The 22,058-nt window shown below is 43.5% G+C and overlaps 1 protein-coding gene across 1 annotated transcript; it reads left to right on the top strand.

Moving 5' to 3' along the window:
- Window positions 1–1,090: 1,090 nt before the first annotated feature.
- On the top strand, window positions 1,091–21,479 carry COLEC10 (collectin subfamily member 10). Its single transcript, XM_054191671.1, has 6 exons — window positions 1,091–1,393; window positions 13,082–13,153; window positions 14,106–14,177; window positions 16,188–16,241; window positions 17,501–17,596; window positions 19,068–21,479. Exons 1-6 carry the CDS (start codon window positions 1,246–1,248, stop codon window positions 19,457–19,459), a joined length of 834 nt encoding a protein of 277 aa, XP_054047646.1. The 5' UTR covers window positions 1,091–1,245; the 3' UTR covers window positions 19,460–21,479.
- Window positions 21,480–22,058: the final 579 nt, after the last annotated feature.

Genomic DNA, 22,058 nt, shown 5'->3' with positions numbered 1-22,058 from the left:
TTCGAAAGCATAGTTCAGCTTTTTAAGTAGCTGTCTCCTTCATTGTGTAAGAAACCAGAAGTTGACAAAATTCCTGGAAAGATTACAAATACTCATCTCCCCTTTCTTTGCTGACAGGCTACCTCAAACGGTCTGCTGTCCCTGGTTACTGTACTTTCCCTGAGAGAAAGCTAGAGTTTTTTCTAGGAAGGGTTTGCACATGGATGGATATCTGTTACAGCTCCTTCCAAAACGATATATAGCAGTTTTGCATGCTACCTGTTCCTCCATCCAGGAGGCCTCCTACATGTGGTTTCAAAACCCCAGCACCCAACTGCAAACATGGCAGCTCCCTCATGCAGATATGAACCAGAAGTAGCTTCCTGGATGACCCAAAGACGACATTGCACTGGGACCTACGCTATACCACTGTCCTGATGTATGGTCTCTCCCAGTTAGCAAGGAGAAGAGAAAGGTGGTCTGGGAGGAGCTATTGCAGTGATTCAAGCTCATCCTACTCTGTGGCTTCAGTCCTGAAGTCTGCCCTTCGGTACTGTGTCTATCAATATAATCTGGGTTTGGAGCAACTATAGTGGAGCAATCTGTAAGCATAAAACTATCATTTGTGGGTTTCTGGCTCAAACACCCATTGACAATACCAGCTTTTCATTCCCTGCTGTGGGAGCTACGGGTACATGGCACCCAATAGGTGTGAGATAGGACCAATGACTTCCACCCACAGCAGACTGGCAGTTCATCTGTTGTCACTAACAGTCTCCTTGGAGGAAAGCTTTTGTGGAAAAGCCTCTCCACATGTTTTATGGAGTCTACATTACTCTTCCAGCACAAAACCAGCCACAAGTATCCTATAACTAATTAGTACTCACTTGGATACTATACTGAAGTCTTTTGTCTCTTCAGTAAGTGAAAAGCTGGGCATGAAGAGTTAGTGCCGAAAGGAACAAAAAATGACAAAAGAGATATCCCCATATATTGAAGAAATTTTCCATGGCAAAAGCAGCTAAACATCTCACAGATAAGAGATAAATTGGAATAAACAGCTGTCAGTGTTAAATAAATATCCTGGATAATGTGCAGGACAGAAATAACTACAGCATCGTCAAACTCCTTTCTTCACTTTATTTAGCTGTTCTTGCATGTAGCTCCCAACTTTGCACTGCTTCAGTTAGCGGAGCATTTATTTTTGAATCAGCTGCATTTGTTAAGACTGTAACAACGAAAGGCATTTCCTGAGAGGCTGCAAGGATGAGCAGCAAGAAAGAACAACAGCTAAGGAAATACGGGACCCTAGTAGTGCTTTTTATCTTCCAAGTTCAGATTTTTGGTTTTGATGTTGACAATCGACCTACAACAGATGTCTGCTCGACACACACAATTTTACCTGGACCAAAAGGTGAGGAATATCAGGTTGCTAATGCTGAGACCAGTGCTGATAAAGGCTGATTTTTAAAAATAGAGACATGGAGGGCTTATGGCGTGGGCTGGGGATGAAAGATGTGAATTATTGCGGACTGTACAAGCATCTAGAAAAGCAGAACTGCGATGGGGTAAAGCGATGAAGCAAGGAGATTTGAATTTGCTTTTGTTCAGTTTCAGGAGCAGCGTCACATACTCTCATATAAGTTAGAGTTGTCCTTTTGCATCTTTCTCCAGCCACGTAAATCTTCTCTTACTTTTTGTATTCATGACACAACCAGTACAGCTAGCAGCCATAAATTGAGTGACTTTGTCTAAAAGTAAGCACCTATTGTGAACTGGTAATGGTTCACTTTGCACCTATAGGTAGAGGGAGAGATATACAATATTTAAAATGACTGAACTGTCATTATTTACAAATGCTTACTTTTAAACGCAGCTCTGCTGCGTTCATCAGACCTGATCCATCAGCTCCTGTTGAATTAAACAGGACCTTCACTACGGATTTCAATGAGAACTAGATCAGCTCTGGCATGTGCAGTTCTTTTATCTTTAAAACACTTTGCAAATATCTGAAACCAAATTTTCTGCATTAACTTACTTTTTGTGTAACACAACTAACGTAAATGGAACTGCCTGGAGGGTACATCAGCCAAAAATTAGGTCCATGACGTACAAATCTATCTTGTAATGACAGATCTAAAATATATATTCCACACCATGGCTACTGCAGTTCAAACTATTGCTTTCTTTTTAGTAATTCATTGTATTTTTCTATAGGCTACAGACTGAGAGCAAAAAATGCAACTGATTTAAATTTTAAGCAGAAAAAAAGATTATCAAGTCAAAAGCACCGCTACAGACTCATTTGTTTTTATGATGGATTATTCAAATGCATGTTGCTTAAAGGACCATTTTTAATCAGCAAGTTAATTTCTTTATGATTACAATCCAAGCTTAAACTTTTGCTGCCACAGCATAAATGCAGAGAGATGTAATGATCCCCAAGGGAGCCAGTGGGAGTTTGTTTAGTTAGTATCTGAATAATGGCAGGCTGGAGAACAAAGTTTGACAGGATTGTGTTTAACAAGTCACAAGGCTAATGAGGTGGTCTGGTGACAACACGAGAGTAGCTGGGACTCCAGCTGGTTTCTGTGGTCTAGCTTGTATAGGAAGCATTTAAAGGTTAGATATTATGGTTCTTTGCAAGTGTGATACTGAGAAAGCCAGGATTTAGTCATTGCCAGTCCTACTGCCTCCCAGCTGACACCAAGACACAAGAGGAGCCAGGCAGTATGTTGGCACGGTCCTCACTACTGCTTTAAAATTAGATTACCATGCCCAGGATCCATGATTGGTAAAAGGAGTATTGAGTAAATCACCTCCAAATTACTGGCTCACATCCATTGCAGGTTATCAAATACATTTTGTAGTCTATGTGATGTGATCCTATGGACTAATTTCAGTTCCTACCAGAGTTGAGCTCATCCAGGACAGTTACAAGCAGCTCTCAATGGCACTGATTGTTTTCATTGCCAGTCAGCTGGGCAATTAAAGACTGAGCATGCTGGGTGCGTGAACTGTCCTGTTACTCCGCAGGCATCCCTTGAAGTCAAGGATGAAGCATGCTGACCTAATATGGCAGAAGAAAGTCTGTCCTGCTGCCAGACTTCCTCTATCCATCTTGTGTCTAGGGACTCAGAGCACATGATCCCCAGCCTAGGACCACACCACAGCCACAGGCAACAGTTTTCTGCTCAAATTTTAGCCCTGACAATGGACAAGCCTCTGACTTTTGTTGTTGTAAATTTCATTTTCTGTGCTAAACCGGTTGTGCCCCTTTGTCCACCATTCTCCCAAAAATGGCGTTTGACGCACCCTGCACAAGTTTCACCCCTCACCCCAATCTGTTCAGCATCTTCTGCTATGGTTGAACACAAGACAGAGATGCTGAGCTCGCACAGTGTGTTGGCCAGCCTTTTCTACCACCACAGGCCAGATCCCTGTTGTGGCAACTTCCTCCTTCCATATGAACATGGGAGCATCTAATGGCCAAAGCACCTAGAAGTGCAAGGAAGTAAAAGATATTCAAAAGCTGTAAGACTTCCTACACTGTCCCACCTCACCTATCCCAGTGCAAGGCAAAAATTGTCCTGTAGGCTAGATCCAGTCTGTGGGCTACAAGTGGGATGGTTGCCAGTGCTATGCAGCAGCAATACTGCTGTTCCCATCACACAGGAGAAATCTGAGGGAGAAGCAGGATTGTTTGGAGAGGCGCAGAACTCATAACCCTTTATGTCTTGCGGTTGGAGGTTGCATTACTCACTTCATCATCCAGGCATTCATAGTTGCTACAGAAGCAAGCACGCAACCTCTCCGCATGCTCACCCTGAAAATCACCTGTTCAAAAAGGGTCATTAGTGTTGTGAAAATTGGCCACTTCTTGTACAAGCCACTTATAACTTGTCCAAGTTAATTTGTGCAAGCCAAATTCTTCCCCTTCAAAAATATAATCTTTGTTATGCTCATACCTGAGGTGTCACAAGAGAAGTATGATATGAGTGATGGGATGAAAAGAAAGGGTAATTCCAGGCTGATTATCAGGAAAGTCTTCAAACTGGTTGTGACAGTCCCACCAGCTCTCAAAAAGCATAAGGCAAAACCAGAGGCCTTTGTACATAACACAAAGAGCTAGAAAATACTCTGGAAGGATGCAGTCTCCCAAGAACCGAAGGAATGCAGTAAATGTCCTGTAAGCCTTTGGCACTTTCTGTTGCAATGGTAGAAGTCAGTCTGAATTAAACTGCTCAGCATCTAGAAACAAACAGGAGTTTAAGTCTGACCTCTGGTGGTTCTGCGTGATGCAAACCAGGTGCCTTGCAATCCCCTCCATCTACCTGCTGCTTTTCCATCGCTGGTGCAAGTAAATGGAAGTTAAAGTCTGTCTGTAAAGAATCCAAAGAAATTTTCTAAACACGTACTCTAGAAAAAAGGAAAAAAAGAATAAGAGAAAACAAAAAGCCAGCACTCATCTCCCAGTTTCCTTTCCCAGGCAATGCTCAAGTCTCTTCTCAAAAAGAGGGGATTATTTTCAATGAACAATCCTAGTGCAATAGCTGTCTTGTTCTGCCTTCTGAAAAAGCTTCTAAGGTACACAGCAAGCTGGCCTATATAGCCGTTAAAAACAGAAATATGCGAGGTATTTTCTAGGACCCTTACTGAAATACCCTAGGAAAACAAAAAAGAAACAAATCTGTACTTTGGACCAAACCACATTTTGATATTCAGAACTAGTGATCTTTGGTGTTTGACCTGAGATGTTTAGGAACAGCTTGGTCTTTGCTGGAGTGCTTTGGCACAGGATATCTGAAAACTTACATTAGGTAACGCTGATCCACAGATGAGTAATGAGGACAATAAAGGCTAAGCCCTGTACTCCGTCGACTTCTTGGGACCAAAGAGAACCAGATCAAACATAAACAAAACAACGAATTTCCCACGGCAGCCAAGTGCTTGGCCTAGCAAAATTAGTCATGGCCCTGTTGCTTCCTTTCCACCCTTATAAACCTGTAAGCAGGCTGGCTGTTGCTGCTGCTAAGAGGGGAACTGGGTCTGTGGGGGGGCAGCAGCTACTGTGGTGAAATCAAAAGCCCCAGTTGTTGGTCCATGCCCTGGCAGCGTCAGGAACACCAAGGTCTGCTCCCCTGGGCTCTCCCTTCAACCGGTGTCCCAGCTCTGTCCTTTCTTATTGCTTGCACTCGCCTGGAGACTGCAAGCTCAGTATTGTCTAACCTGCACAGAAAGTTTTAAGTGGGCTGTTGACATAGATGAGATGGGATTTGAGCTGGTCTGAGTAAATCAATAAGCAACAACATGAGGGCAGAAATAAGCAGAGGGCCCAAAACTCCCATTAAAAGCATGAGCAGGGGGAGAAGATGATTGGGGCAGGGGCTGGCTCTGCAGAAGTGTGGAGCAAGGCTACAGCTGATTTCACGTGGCTTCCTGGGAGCTCAGTGCTTCAGAAGACTCGCTCTAGATCTTGCTATCTGTCCCAGGTCCCGGCTCATTTCCTTTGAAATCCAGGCACAGGAATTTCAAATGTCAAATCAGATCCAGGTTGAGAAACTGGAATGAGATGACATCTGAAGAATACTGGGAGTTTCCCATACCAATTTAGATGTAAAGCGTTTCCTTATTATTATTTCTGACAAATGATGCTTATAAACTCCATGACATTGGCTGGCACCTCAAAATAGCATTTACTGTGGTCTCCGGTATAGCTGTCCATCTCTCAGCTTTAATTGCGCTTACGCAATTCCACTCCTGGAAAATCTCAAGCTCTCTCAGAAACCAGATATGCTGCTATCCGCATTTTCCTTCTGAAAATATAAAATGCCTTACCACATCCTATAGGCTGTTCAAACCTATAACTAAACTTCCCTCTTAGCGCCTCACATTTGATCTGAAAAGCCCTTTAATTTCAACACATAATTCTATTTTTCATGTCTTTTAGACTTCCTCATTTTAGCGTATGTTAAGTTTCTGAAGTTTATCAGACTGAGTTACAAAGCATGTATGTGGAGACTTCAATACATAAATTCAAAAGATACTGGGGGGGAGTCAGTCTGATTCCTCACTGAAGCCACTGTAATCCACGGGTCTCTGAGATCATGTCAGAATGGCAGAAGAACAGGCTGGGAAAATTAAATTGGGCAGACCAAATGAAAAGAGAATCAGGAGCAATTTAAATTATTTCTATTTTATTAAAGAAATAATGTATGTCCCACTCATGCACAAAGGCCCAGACTTTCAAATAATACAAGTCATCAGGGCTTCACTGAGCCTACTGAAGGCTTGGGTCTGGCTCATGCAATGCAATAGAAGAGGGTATTTCTACTGAAGTCAATATATATTTATAAGTGGAAAGTGGAAAAGCAAGCAGAGAATCCAGTTTATTCTTGATGATTCTTTCCATTTCACCAGGGAAGGCGACTGAGCCCCTGTTGTCTAATTTGGAGCTGGGTGAAAAAAATGGCATGTCCAAGAACTTGTGAGCAAAATGCTTCATTTCTTGCATTGGAATTTGTGGAGCCCTGCATGTTCCTTCAGGACACCTGGAGAGTGGCTATAGGTGCAGTTGCACCCTACAGCTGCACGCTTCTGTGAGGGTTTTTGGCCATCTGACCATGTGGTCCTTCTTTCACCTTGTGCTGGCTCGGCTGTTTACTCACCAGACTTTTCACTGAGCTGATTCATCTCACTCACTAAAAACGTGTTTGCCTTACTGATATTCCTCTGATGAATGAGTTGAATTCCTTCAACACAGGGTCAGAAGAGTGCTCAACATCAGGCAGAGGGGAGGGAGGCGTGCAGGCCAGTTGGGGGCTGAAGGGAGGAGGAAGGACAGGGAAGAAGACGTCGTGTCAGATAGGCAGATGTCAAGAAATCCTGTCCTCACTAGCCATATATAGCTTGAAAGCAAGAATCCCCACTGCCATGGGAAATTTGCCAAGGATCTAAAGGACACTGAAAGTGAAATTAGAGGAAATTTTGAGTCTTTCCATTGATGTAGCTGTGACGTGCTCGTACAGGGGAAAGGCGAATTGGGCTGTATTTGCTTATTTCTTGGGAGTCTGCAACTCCCTCTGGTGACAAAACCTCTCAACAGAGATTGTGCATGTGCAAATGCTGCAAAGGTTCACTGTGCTCAGGGTCACTCCGTGTCCATAGGCTGCAGAGCTAATCCTGTGGCTATCTGCAGGCCTCTTCCAGGAGGGCAAGGCATTCAGTTGCTCCTGGAGGACTCTCAAAGCTTCAGAATTACGCACATGTCCTTATCCCTTTAGTTTAATATCCAGGATGGACAGAATCACCTGCGCTCTTCAGCTTCTGTCTGTGGAGATGGGGAGGGTCCCTGTGCCACCTCAGGTGGAACTACAAGCATGAAACATGGAGCTCAGCAGAACTGTCATGCATGATCAGAGGGTAAAACCATGTAACGGATTCCATACAAAGCCTCTGTGGTGGGGCATTGGCTATGCCTAGGAGTGCTAAATGCATCCCAAGGCAAGCAGTGAAAAGCATCCATGTGCATACTAGTCAAGATTAACCCTCCTTCCCTCCATCACAGCAAATCAGTCATGCCCCCAGGGCTTCTCAAGGACTTTTTGGCCGGTGGTGGGCTTTTTTGAATTCAGAGTATCTGATGTAGGAGGACAACTGTGCTGTAGCCCAGCATAAGTGGTGTTTCTATCATTTGAAAGGGTGGGGATGCCCTGGAGCGTGGAGGAAGGTCTACCTGCAGAAGAGAGGCTGAGAGAGCATTAACATTTCTGCAGTATTTTTGGTCAGGAGACAGGAACTGGGGCTGACCTGAGGCCATGACTTGCCAGCACACCTGGCAAAGTATCTCAGTAAAACCCTGAGTGGAGCCAGGGAGTCTCTCAGCTGAATGCCAAGTGAAAAGGCTACATGCTCACAGAGAAACACATGCGTAAACCCAGCTAGGAGCCTCCTCCCAGCTTTAGCCCTTAGGCAGTCTGCAGACATGCTCTCATCCTGATGCGGGGCTGCCTCTACAGGCAAGTGTGGACTCCGTAATCCTCCAAAATTACACCCTGATTCTCCAAGGACCAGGGTCAGCCCTTGATCACAAGACTTGGAGAGTCACTAAACATATGTGAACAATTTAACCTGAAAACTTCCTCCATTCATGAATACAAACTAGATAAATTGCCTACAAAAGATTCAGCAGGGAAATCGAAGTCACTTGAAGGTCAGTAAATTCTTACTAATTAAATTCTTACCAAATGTAAGCTCTCAACATCGTGTTGTTTAGTGAAACTCCTAAAAAGGCAGAGCCCCTTTCAACTGCTTAAAAATCCTGCTGATTATTAGACCTTCAGCATTTTCCTGAGCTTGTTTATAAGATAAGGAAGGACTGGGGTTCCCTCTCAATTACAATTAAAATTCTCTAATGGCTGCAAAAGTCATTTACCGCGTATGGCTTCTGCTTTCCTTCTGTCTTGCACAGTCCCAAGCTGCAAGAGTCTAGTAATTTATTGTTCCATGTGTTCATTTTAATAGTCTGGTATTTTAAATCAGTGACACAGAAGAAGTGAATCAGCTTGAGGGAATACTAACAAGGTTGAGAAATGTTCTTGCTTCAGCTACTGGCTCCAAGTGCTTCACCCATGCTTCAAATGCCAGTGAAGTGCATTATCTGACATCCTTGCAACCACAGTTTTTAAGGTGACAATCTGCTAATTAGGTTAAAACTTAACCTGACACTGATCCAAGTGTAAAGCAGCACAAAGGAGAGGTTAACCTCTAGGTATAGACTACAAGCATATGAGGTCAGGGATCAGAGGTTTGGGTTTTTTTTCCTGTAAGAAAACTCCTGTTGCACAAAGCACAGTAGTACAAAATTCAAAAACCCAGTCCCGAGTGCTGGCAGGAATTAGATTTTTTTGCTGGCAGATTACAAAAGAGTGGCTAATATAGTAGGATTGTCTGTCCACATGAAGTCCCAGAGGAAAGGGAGAAATACTTCTTATAAATTAGAGACGGAGCCAAATCAACCCCTGCCCAAAACAAAGTCAACCAAGCTCTCACGATCGCTCCGACTTCGTTGCAAATCATAGAGAGACCACAAGGGGGGAGCATAACCCAAGAGTTCACGTTTCTTGCAAAAAATTGAGATCGCCTCAAACAACAGCTAAAAGGGGACACCATGCTTTTGTAATTACACCACCATATTATCAAGCATTGGGCTTAATCCAGTCTTAAATTAACACTTGCTTCTACCCGTGCTTTGTAATGGCCTACGCATTCTCAGCTGCAATATGGGGAGAAAAGCAGATTTCCCTCCCTTACAGATAGGCAAATTATTCTTCTTCCCATTTTCCTAAGTAGGGAAACTAAGGCAGAGTGTGGTAGGCTGCTTTACACCAAGATGAAACAGGTAACAGATCTTCCTTCCCTCTCCTTTAGGCCTTTAGAGGGCTTGAGCAAAAATTGGAACTACATAAGGTGTTAGCAATAAAAATTGAGACACTCCCTAATGTCTCAAAATCTCCAAAACAAACATTCCGACACCTTTTAGCCCTTTTATGTGTCGACTCTCAGCCTGATGGCCCACACCGGGCAACCCCTAGCTTCATCTCCAGCAGCCCTGTGCGTGAAAAGCTTGCTCCAAAGTCTCTCAGGAAAAGACACTGTAGCTTTCAGTGGCTCGAAATGTTGAAACTGAGATTAGAAGAGACCATCTTTGGAAAGTAATCACAGCTTCTCCACTCGTATATTGACTTTCTCTCCTTGGCTCTATATCTAAGATTAACTGTCTAAACAGTGTTTTTTACCCCCAAAAAAGGCATCTTTCTTGCAAAGAGGTCTGTCTTCCTTCTGCAGCAAATAACAGTCTCTCTAGAGCCTTTAACCAAACAGAGCAGCCTGCAAGCCCCAGGGAACGTATTAGCTAGCCTGAGAGAGGTGATGAGAACTGCCAGAGTGACAAGCCCTGATTTGGAACATCAGCAGGACTCTGGTTTGCTCTCCTGCATGACACAGGCCAAAGAAACTCCCTCAGAAGTTTCTACACCAGACCCAGAGTTACGGCGTATCTTACACAATGGAATTCACTGCGCTGCAAAAGGCTGGACATGAAAAGCCTCCTACGTCTCCCTTCCCTCTGGAGAGTGTAGTCCATTTGTTAAATATCCCCATGTTGCATTCTAGTCAGGACTCATCCAGCTTTTCCAGCCTTTGAATCACACCCTGCTTCCTTTCTATTATCACACATTTCTCCCCCTGTATGGGTTTGCAGACTGTGAGCAGATCAGCTCTTAACCTTCTCCTGGAATTTCATTTCACAAGCCCTTTGTCAGCCTCTGGGAATCTTTTCTGAATTTCTGAACTACCGAGAAGTGACTTTTACACTTTTCTCAAGGGTTTCCTAGATGGGTTTGGAAAGGACAATTTCTTGGTTTCTCAGTTGTAAATGTTGTTAGCACAGAGGTCAACAGCAAAATTAAACCGTACATTCTCTGTCTCTCTCTCTGATGATCTGTAGACAAGAACCCAGTACAAGCAGGCATCCTTCCATCAGCTCCAGGCTCAGACCCACAGCTTCAGCTGGATATTTATGGAGCTTGGCTTTTGGAAATAGATACTGACTTTTCCAGTATTTTTAAGAACCATTGAAAACAGAGATCTTTAAAACTTCTGTTGCTGACTGCTTATAGCCTTTTCCCTTCCTACTTTGTCCCATAGCAGCTGGTGTTAAAAACAACCAAAGCACCTGAGTGAGCCAGCACACAAACCGTGTCTTGTTTTCGCCTTGGCCATCCCTCTAGCAAATGCTTCCTCCCTCTAACACAGACTGAAGTCCAGCCCTTTATCTTCCTCAGCTTGGACCACTGACCATCCCCCCCAAAGGGCATCCTGACTGACGCCATGAGTGTCCTCCACGAAACAGTCCCAACACTGAATGTTCTTTTGACATACAGGGAAAGACTCAGCTCAGGCCCCATAACTGACATGGAAAGGAGCCAAACAGCTAATACTACATTTTATATGCTGCAATTAATATGCACCACTTCTCATCTGTCATCACCCCACAGAACAGCCCATGGTATGCTACCTATGGCTACAGAAGTAGGAGAAGGTAAATCAGGAATGATTACCCTCAGCACATAGTTAAATCATCAACCTCTTTCACAGAGGATATTATAGGGGCCAAAAATATAAAGCGGTTTAAAAGGCACAAGGCTGTGGACGTTGTCTGTCTGGGCTTTGGTAAGGCCTTTGACACCGTCCCCCACAGCATTCTCCTGGAGAAGCTGGCGAATCATGGCATAGACAAGTGTACTCTTCGCTGGGTTAAAAACTGGCTGGATGGCCGTGCCCAGAGAGTTGTGATTAATGGGGTGAAATCCTCTTGGCGGCTGGTCACCAGTGGTGTCCCTCAGGGCTCAGTTTTGGGGCCGGTTTTGTTTAATATCTTTATCGATGATCTGGATGAGGGGATTGAGTGCACCCTCAGTAAGTTTGCAGATGACACCAAACTGGGTGGGAGTGTTGATCTGCTTGAGGGGAGGAAGGCTCTACAGAGGGACCTGGACAGGCTGGATCGATGGGCCAAGGCCAACTGTACGAGGTTTAATAAGGCCAAGTGCCGGGTCCTGCATTTCGGTCACAACAACCCCAAGCAACGCTACAGGCTTGGGGAAGAGTGGCTGGAAAGCTGCCCGGCAGAAAAGGACCTGGGGGTGCTGGTGGACGGCCAGCTTAACATAAGCCAGCAGTGTGCCCAGGTGGCCAAGAAGGCCAACAGCATTCTGGCTTGCATCAGGAATAGCGTGGCCAGCAGGAGCAGGGAGGTGATGGTGCCTCTGTACTCGGCACTGGTGAGGCCTCACCTCGAGTACTGTGTTCAGTTCTGGGCCCCTCTGTACAAGAGGGACATTGAAGTGCTGGAGTGTGTCCAGAGGAGAGCTACCAGGTGGTGAGGGGTCTGGAGACCAGGTCATATGAGGAGAGGCTGAGGGAGCTGGGCATGTTTAGCTTGGAGAAGAGGAGGCTGAGGGGAGACCTCATTGCCCTCTACAACTCCCTGAAAGGAGGCTGTAGAGAGGTGGGTGTTGGCCTCTTCTCCCAGGTGAATAATGACAGGACCAGAGGAAATGGTCTGAAGTTGCGGCAGGGGAGGTTTAGGTTAGATATTAGGAAGAATGACTTTACTGAAAGAGTGGTCAGGCACTGGAACAGCCTGCCCAGGGAGGTGGTTGAGTCACCATCCCTAGAAGTATTTAAGAAACGTCTAGATGTGGCACTTCCGGGCATGCTCCAGTGACAGAGATTGTAGGTTGTTTGTTTGTGGGGGTTTTTTGTGGGGTTTTTTTGTTTGTTTGTTTTTGGGGTTGGTTTTTTTTAGTGTGTGTATGGTTGGACTCAATGATCTCAAAGGTCCCTTCCAACCATGAAGATTCTATGATTCTATTATTACAGTAGTGCAGAGATTTCTCCAAGTGAGAGCAAGAGAGATTTCTCAAATGAGAGCAATGATTTACCTCTTACAGATACTCTGTGTATGATATCTTGAAAATAAAGCATTGGAGTAATTGCAAAACACATTTGCCATATCAACGTATAAATCTCACCTGTCAAAACCTGAAGGCAAGACTTCTATACCATGTGCTAAGGTCTACATTAAGACCTATTTCAACATATTTACATTCCTCCCATTCCAAAAGCATCTGCATACCTTGAACACAGAGTCACTACAAACAGAGTCACTAGGAACAATTACTGAATTCCTATTGCCTCCCCTGGCAGTTCTCCCATGTGTGTACAGGTGTCCCAACAGAGGAAGACTGGCTTATTTATCTGCTTTATGGCTAATAGGGTTTAAAGGGCAGGAATAGAAGTTGGTATTGTATAATTCTTATGTTGGAACAGCCTCTCTGAAAGTTTTACTTTTTCCTGCTGATGGCCAGATCCATCAGCTCTTCTCTGGAAATTTATCCCACGGCTACTGTATCTTCAATGTGAAATAAAAAGAAATGAGTAGAAAAAAAACCTGAGAACTTTACTTTCTGAGGACATATAGTACTTACTGCTCTGAGAGAAATGTACCATGATGCTTTATTTTCTGTTTTTTTGGAAGGGGATGAAGGAGAAAAAGGAGATAGAGGAGAAGTGGGGAAACAAGGGAAGGTTGGACCAAAAGGACCAAAAGGTATTTATGACAGTTTGTTGGCTATTACTGGTATATGAATATCATTATACACCACTCTACTGGTGCATATGATCATTGGTGTTTAATGCTTTTCATTCCTGTTGCATCAGTAGATTTCACAATCCTGTCAAACATTAATCAGTGAACCCAACAATACTCAGAGAGCTTGATGCAACTCCTACCAATACATAAGACAGTTATATATAGCAATAAATTTAGAGTCATGTAATAAACTAGTACATTTATTGCTGCTCTCCCAAGTGGCTGTCATAAGTGAGATCCAGAAGACCCAGATCATATGTATAATCATTACCCAGCTCATAAGTATAATCAGAAAGATTACTGCTCTTTTACTGAAATGATCCTTTATTTGAAACTGAATTTCGAGTTACTTCCTAGTAATACATCAGGATGCTCAACAAATTTCAGTCTCAGTTGTCCCTATTTTGCAGAAAAGCAAACAGAGGCATACACTGAGAAACAAAGTTCCTCTGATCAAGCAGCATCTGAACTGAGAACAAGGAGTTGCAGATGTCTCAGGACTCAGCCCTATTAAACATACCCCATATCCATATGAAGAGTGAGCTGGGCAGACCATTTGGAGGCACCAGATGCAATGGTGTCAGCCTTGTTTGCATACTGTAACTCAAAAGCTTAATTTGTCATTAGAGTTTAATGATACTGTCAACGAAGAAAGACCATGGATACGCATTAAAGACTAATCAGGAAAGTTTTTACTTTTATAGAAACTTCAAAATCACCCTGTTACTATTGTTAGAATAAAAAAAACTTTTCAATTTTTAAGTGCATTCATATGACTTTGCTTCTTACCTTAAAAAGAAGATCAGATAACATAGAAGGGAATCAGGTAACCAACCATTTACGAAGCATCTTAATGATGTTAAATTCAGTGTGCAAACTGAGACTCTTTTCCTCTTATTTCTTCTCTCAGGAAACAAAGGACCTGTGGGGGATATTGGTGACCAGGGAATGCTTGGGAAAATCGGTCCAATTGGTGGAAAGGGTAAGCTCTGGTCTGGGAATTTTCTTGTTTTTTCCCTCAAGGTAAATATGTGTTTTGTGAGCGTTCCATGTATGGAGTAATATCAAATAACAGCTGTGACCAATGCTCTCTCCAAGTAAAGTTATGCATAAAGATAGGTGATGAGAGTTAACTGAGATATTCTTATTTCCCACGTGCAATATACTTATTTGGCTAAAATAATTTGCTTTATGTGTTAAGATATCAATCATATTTGATGGTAAAAGAGGTAGGGAGAAATCTGGCCCTTGTGAAGTAAGTTCTCTGAATGCTATCAAAGAGAAAGCCAAATTTTTGCCTTTGCTTTGGACACTGAAGGCCTAAGTCAATATTCTGCTGCTGTTCAGGATGCCACACCTTGTCACCTGCACTGCTGTGGGAGACAGGAGCAAGCAATGCACAGGACAGCTAGGTAAGGAAAGGAAAGGATTTTAAGAGTTTTAAGACAGCACTCACATAGCCAGGGACAACTACTCCTTGCAAATCAATATAGACTCCAAATCTACCTGGACAATAATTTCATGAAATTATCCTCTGGTTGTCTGAGAAGAGACTCAGCCATTCCTTTCCGGTATTCCTAAAGAGGTACTTAAGAAGGAATATTACTTCTGCCACAAGGAGACCTGCCTTGAAAGCAGAGCAGGGACTCCACCATCCCCAGGGGAACTCTGTGGTCTGTAACCAGCGCATCAACCCAGGCATGTGGGTGAGTGGGTGGAACCATCTCTCCTGAGAGCTTCTCAAGCCAGTGTTTTTAATGAACCTCTGATGGCCTCTAGCCAGCCTCAATATCAGAGCAGAACAAAAGAATTTGGCTTGAGGGACTCATTTTCAGAAGTACCTAGACGACTGAAAACACTGTTATCTCCTAAGATATCTTCAATCACCAAAGGAGACTAGAATTTAAGAATGCCACAAATTGCTTATCTTTATCTGTAGTAAACCAATGCTCTGAGCCCTTAAATCAAGCTTTCTCTCGACTCAAATGTACAATTTATTGTCCCCTTGTAGTTTTCGTCATTTTCTTTCTTTATTTGCAGAAGCAAAGGTCACTAAGTCACTGTTTAAATCTACCATTAAATATTCAATTTGTTAATGAAGCAACCCTGAAATTTCAGCTTATAAGTGTGCAGAGTGCCAAACAATATTAATTAAAGTGACAGCCAACTCCTAACTTCTTTTAAAAAAAGGCAACCACATAAAGGAAAAGGCACATCAAAACACAGCCATCAAAAAGGCAGAGCAAACATTAGCGTTTTTTGACCTCTGAAGGTTTTAATTCATAAAGAAAGAGCTAACATGAATTTCAGATGAAGTCCAGCTGTTGCTGATCCAAATTACAGCTGAGATTTTTTAAAAAGCTGGTCATCTCCACTTACATAGAAGCGCAACATTTGGAGAAGTATTTCTATCATTTTTATGATTGATAGAAGAAGGGGAAAGCAGTTGGATGACAATAAATCACATTTCCATGAAGTATATCTGAAATGAAACGCTGCTCCTGACTGACCTCATTTTGTGCAGGTGTTACCTGCTGCCCGCACACGTAACCTGCTGCACACGTGAATTCACTGGCTTACTGCACATCAGCCTCATCTGGTGCTTCATCCCATCACGGGGCTACTGAAGCCAGGGAAGGGCTCTGTCCTGCAAGGCAATGAGAAAACCCAGGTCTCACCTCCCGTAGATTTCTTGAGTGCTTTGAGCCTCTCAGGATCATTGTGCAGTTTATATTTTAAGCAAGTGGTACCAGGAACCAGCAGCACACGAGATGCCTGTGTTATCAGTGAGTTAGCTATTAAAGGGTTCTCCTTACTTTCATACACCAGAATTAATCACGGTTTGTTTGACTTGGCACATCTGCCAGTACAATACATCAGGCCTTCCTGTCGGAAGCACGCTGTTAATATATTATTAAACAGGTTTTTCAGATATGCTCCCCTGACATGTGCACTGTCTGAGATCTGAGCTTATATTTTCCTCTTTATTCAGGTGACAAAGGAGCTAAAGGCTTATCGGGGGTTTCTGGAAAAAAGGGAAAAGCAGGTATGCTACGTATCCTTCTCTGCAGATTGGTCAAGTCTGCTGGGTCTTTGATTTCAGGATTGGTTTGTCTGGAGTTTCATAAAATTTTGAGGCCCATGGACAAATCTGAGAATAGATGAAACAAACAAGAAGAGACTGAAAAAGTTTTGTTTAGCAAAATGAAGGCTTGGGTAGGGACATGACTGATGCCTATGAATATACCAACACACACAAAATATGGAAAAGAGTTACCTAAATTAATGGGCAATGTTTGACATTGTAAAAACTAACACATAGACAGGCCGGCAGTACATTTATACTGGAAACTAGAAGAAAGTGTCTCAATACCAAAGCAATGAAGTCCTCTAAGAGTTTCCTAATAGGAGCATGGGGACAAAAAAATAAGTGACTGTAGATAGAGCATTTGCTTACAGAAAGAGAATTGGATCTGATGACCCAGAAAGTTCTTCTCAGTCCTAATAACCTTGCATGTTTTCCTGCCTTGAATGTTCTGTTTTTAAGAGATTTCATATCCAATGCCAGTTTAGTTCTTAATGGGAAACCATCAGCAACAAATTTTCTTCCTGAGAATAACAGAGGAACAAAAAAGCCCCATACCAAGCCAAATTTCAGTTTACCAACAAAAATATAACTGAGACTTCAGTGCTTGAAATCTATTGATTATTTGAGTTGGTATCAACTATTTCTGCTGTGCCACAGCTGCATGCAGCAGTTCACTAACATGGTCCTTCTACCAAAGTTTTGCCAGTCCCACCTCTGTGCATACTCACAGAACTCCTTCACTGAGAAAACAGCAGTTCCCCATTTCATGGAGGCTGTTGTTCCTATGAAAAGGCCGGGGAACCAGCGCTGTTTGTGGTTACAAAGGTAGACCTTTGGCATTCAGATGTAACACTGTAGTGATGACCATGACAAGCCACATCTCCACAGCTAGATGGAATCAATGACGAGAGGGGCAGAGGATGTGCAAATCCTACACTGATGGGGGTGGAAGGAAGATGGCAAACTCTTCCATTCATTTTTTTTAAAGTAGGGACCTTTAAGCCAGTTAGCATGGGAGTGTACAGAGACAAAATATAAAGTGTTTTGATCAACAGAAGTATGGCCAGCGGGACAGGGTGAGACTGGCTCTCCACAAGTGGAGGCCAAGTTTTCAGAAGGTTTGGAAGTGGGCTACAGCCAACCCTCTACACACACACACACACACACACACACACGCTTCTGAAGAGATAAATCCTCTGTCCTTTGCATTGTATCAGGCACGGTCTGTGACTGTGGAAGATACCGCAGAGTTGTTGGACAAATGACTATCAATGTTGCTCGACTTAACACATCCATCAAGTTTCTAAAGAACGGTAAGAATCATTATGCATTTGATGTGATTTATTTGGCTCCTATAACATTTATCAGTGCTGCTGTTCTACCATTGCTGCTCTGTGGCAGCATCCATAGATGACCCAGAGAGAGGGTCCCACTGTGCAAAGCACTCCGAGAACACACAGAAAAGTCTTGCACATGTAAGGATATAAGCGGCAGATGACTAAAAGCAAGAACAATACAGAAGTGATCAACAGCACAACATAAAGAATTGTGAAAAGCACAAGGCACAGCTTGCTAACCACCGCTGTCAGTCTGCTCAGGCTCAGCGGCCACTCAGGCAATGAAAGGAAAACGCTTGTGCAAATCTGCTCCAGAAAGGTGGGAAAAGCAATAAGAATCTCTTGGTCTTTCTGCTGCACTGGAAGGCTGCAGACACGGCACTCCGAGTGCTCCCCTCAGTGCGAGCATCATTGTCCCGTAACAAGGGACCAACACATGGGTTATAAGAAGCCATGTTTGCAGAGAGCGCTGGCAGGTGGACAGTGAAAACTGCACCCACTGCAAGGAAGGAAGCGCGTTTCCCTGCATCGCAGAGATTTTGAGAAGGCTCCACCACTGCTTCTAGGACTACGTCTGTATCAGTAAATTTAATGTGTTTGAGACTGTTCTCTGGCACTGTGGGCAACCAGCACAGAACGGCCCTCATCTATAATATTAAATCCTACAAAACTGAATGCCATATTGTCAGGAGTGTCCCTCTGCTAACTCCTAAACTGTGCCTGGAGTAACTCCTGAATTGTTTGGGTGAGTGTTAGTTGCCCCAGGCCAAAGTTCTGCTCAAGACTATTCCAGCGATCCATAAGCAGGGACAATCAACTTCCAGTTGCCCAGGCATGCGCCTTGGCACTGCTTAATTCACTAGGATATATGCTGGTTGAGAAGTTTGCCTTTTAGAGATGCTGAGCAGCCACAGTTTTGTTCCTAGACAATTCCACTTAGTGGCTACAGCAGCTCTGAATACCAGGCTGTATTTAAAATGTCTTATTTTAGCAGTCACATTGATTTTCCTCTACATGGAAAGGGCCTGAAAAGCTACCTACACCCCTGTGTTTCTGTCCCAGGGCATTCTTTCACAATCTGTATTGAAAAACATGCAAAGCAATGGGAGTGATCGAGAATTAGACATTGCTTTGCCCATTTAGCACGCCTAAATTTGATTTGTACTAGATACCTGTGAAGTAAAACTTAAGTGTCACAGGAGACACATGCCAATCAGGACTGAATAGTTCTTGTCCTAACGTGTGCAAGGTGCTTGTCGGGCCCATTAGTAGCATCAGTCTCTGATCATGTTCTCATCATTCATCACAAATGCAGTGGTGGGAATACTTTTCCTCTCTCCCTTTTATTAATTCAAATGTAAAAATCATCTCATTGTCATATTGGAACAGAAGCACCTTCAGTATCTGTTGACATGCCATTGAGCTTTTTTTTTCCCCCCTTTTAAAGTTATAGCAGGTATCAGGGAGACAGACGAGAAATTCTATTACATTGTGAAAGAAGAGAAGAATTATAGAGAAGCCTTGATCCACTGCAGGGACAGAGGAGGAACACTGGCCATGCCTAAAGATGAAGCAACCAACGCCCTGATTGCTGACTACATCTCCAGCAGCGGCCTCTTCCGAGCCTTCATTGGCCTGAACGACATGGAAAAAGAAGGACAGTTTGTGTATGCAGACAACAGCCCAATGCAGAACTACAGTAACTGGAAGGAAGGAGAGCCTCATGACACAGCTGGCCGCGAGGACTGCGTGGAAATGCTCAGCACGGGAGAGTGGAATGACTCTGAGTGCCAAGTTACCATCTACTTCGTCTGTGAATTCCTCAAGAAGAGGAAATAAAAGTGCCACAGAATGTGCCTGGCACCTGCTGTACATACAACACCTCCTCGTTCATGCACTGTAGGGAGAGCAGACAACCAAGTACAGGGCTCAATCACTTGAGCCCCTCAATCACAAGTACAGGGCTTCACCTCACCGAGTTAAGCAAGAGTGATTACTGTTAAGATGGTAGTGACCATAAAGTCAGCACAGGTCTGCAGGGGGCATCCAGACAGTTGTGAAGTTTTATTTCATTTCTGTGTGTAATTTTGGGTGGGCATGTCTATGTGTAATTTAGGGGCAAATTCAGAGCACGTAGAGGTGAATAAGATTTCACTAATGCCAGAAATAGTAAACTCACTGGTGTATTACTTACTGATGTGCTTCGCAAAGTCCACAGATGGAAAGAGTGTGATCTTTACTCATCTTTGACCTACAAAGGAAGTCCCAGTAATTTCTCTGGTGAATTCAGAGCTGGAAGAGCAAATTTGTAGTTTCTCTTGAAAATATCCTTGTTAGAATCATAGAGTAATTTAAGTTGGGAGGGATCTCTGGAGGTCATCTGGTAGAATCTTCTATGCAAAGCAGGGACAACTTCAAACTTAGAAGTCGTTATACCCTCCTTAATTTGGCTGTGCAATTACATTGCCTGATATGCAGGGAAGGACTCACTTATCTCTGCTTCCCACTCCATCGTCCATCAGGCTGGTCTGAGGTGTGAGGAATTAACTTAGCAACGGCACTTCTGCATGCAAGACTGCGCAGATTTTAGGCAACTTGAGAACAGATGGAGCAGTTCCAGCCTCTGATGTACCCCAAAATCTGTGAAAAATATAGAAAAGTATAGCACAAAGAGAACAGTGCAAAGGGAGCAACACTATTGCTGTAGGTAGTGTAGGCACATGTAGTTTCAGTTGCAACAATGTGCATTGCTCATTTAAGAAGTGATTCTAGGAACACGTTAACTCCCTAACTCAGTAGCCAGTGAAGTTTCATGTCTAATGCTAAAATCACCTGCACCTTTGTGAAACAGGAAGCAGCTACAGAATAGGCTTTATCCCCAAGAATCCAGATTCAGGTGTGGTTGAGCAACTTGGTCATGAACTTCAGCAGGACTCTCCACAAATGATGAGCAGTAAGCATGAACGCTTTACTGTCACTGCCCAGATACTCAGATCTCCATGTCACTATGCCCACAATTTCCACTATGCCTACGTTTTCCTATCTTTGATAATACTGAAGGAGCTCTTTTCTTCAGACATAACTATTTTGCCTTCAGAAGTGAGCCTGTTCTTAGTCATGGTTCACCTTTCCTCACAGCAGGAGATGTCAGGAGAAACCGTAGGGCTCCTGCAATGAAGGTCTAAAGATTTTCTTTTCCACTTGACACTAAAAATGAAGGAATGATACCTGGAGGCTAAGGAGAATGCTAGACACTAGGCACGGTGCAGCAATGTACCCTGCGGTTCACTCTGAGCGCCAGTTGCACATAGTCTTCCTCTGGGTATGTGAAAAGCTGGACATGCCATCAGCTAGTAATGCAGAGGGTCAGCTCAAAGTCTCCCTTCTACACTTGCCTAGCACTGCAATGGCAACTAGACAACAGTCATACTTCCTCAAGCTCAACCTCAACAGGAAAATCCTCCAAACCATTTAGCTCATTGTTAGTTTGACTCCAAGCTCATCTCTGAGCAATGACCAACGCAGGAGTATCCCAGGAGACTCTGTGACTCATAACGACTCTTGTAATCCAGTTTCTCTGCTACTTGTTCCTCCAGAAAACCACTTGTTTCTACCAGCAGTAAATTATCTGTGTTGCTACACACCCTCCAGGGAACTAATCAGACCCATGAATGACGGGGTGGGACCACATTTCTTTTTATCACTCCTCTACTATGCTATGACAGTATTTGGGTAAAGAGATTCACTTAGCACAACATAACTCACCCTGAATTGTTCCCTTCCTAGGAATTGATATTCCCCAAAATTAAGCAGAATTACACTTTTTATGATCTATAGTAATAAACTCATTTAAGCTAAACACTTTGGTGTTAGAATCATTAATGGGTAAAGATTTAATGACTAATTCAAGGCACAGTTTCTTGAGGAAATGCAATGCTTTTTAGAAGTTCAAGCCTAGGGCTGCTAGCCTCACTCACAGCGGGTCAGTTCTTACTAGTCCTACAGAAGTGGCACGGTAACATCCCTGTGGGTAGGCACAATCACACTGATACCTTCTCCATCCCTCATCTTTACTTCTGTCCCCAAAAGTCACTAAAATATGCTTGCCAGACCAGGGGTCCAAGTTCTGGAACCCTCTGGACACACCAAGACCACTGGCTGACAAAATCCAGAGGTGTCCTTAATGCTATAATTGTCACAAACAGGCTGTTTTCCTGATCTTTAGGAGGAAACTCAGAGCTGGGAGAAAGTGGAAGAGGAGCAATAGACCAAGGTCTGCCCGAGATTGGACCAGGCACTTTCTTGCATGTACAATATCAGGGAATACATGTCTAAATTGAAACTCTGGTCTCTTTTAGGAAGGAATGACTGTTGCAGTCTCTCGCTGCATGGCTGAGGAAAGCAAATAACTTCTGTTGGGTTTCTGCAATGGAAAGGT

Source organism: Rissa tridactyla, chromosome 2, assembly GCF_028500815.1.
Source record: "Rissa tridactyla isolate bRisTri1 chromosome 2, bRisTri1.patW.cur.20221130, whole genome shotgun sequence".
Classification (NCBI taxonomy): Eukaryota; Metazoa; Chordata; class Aves; order Charadriiformes; family Laridae; genus Rissa; species Rissa tridactyla.
The sequence above is the reverse complement of the archived record's forward strand: the minus strand, read 5'-3'. Positions and strand labels throughout refer to the sequence as shown.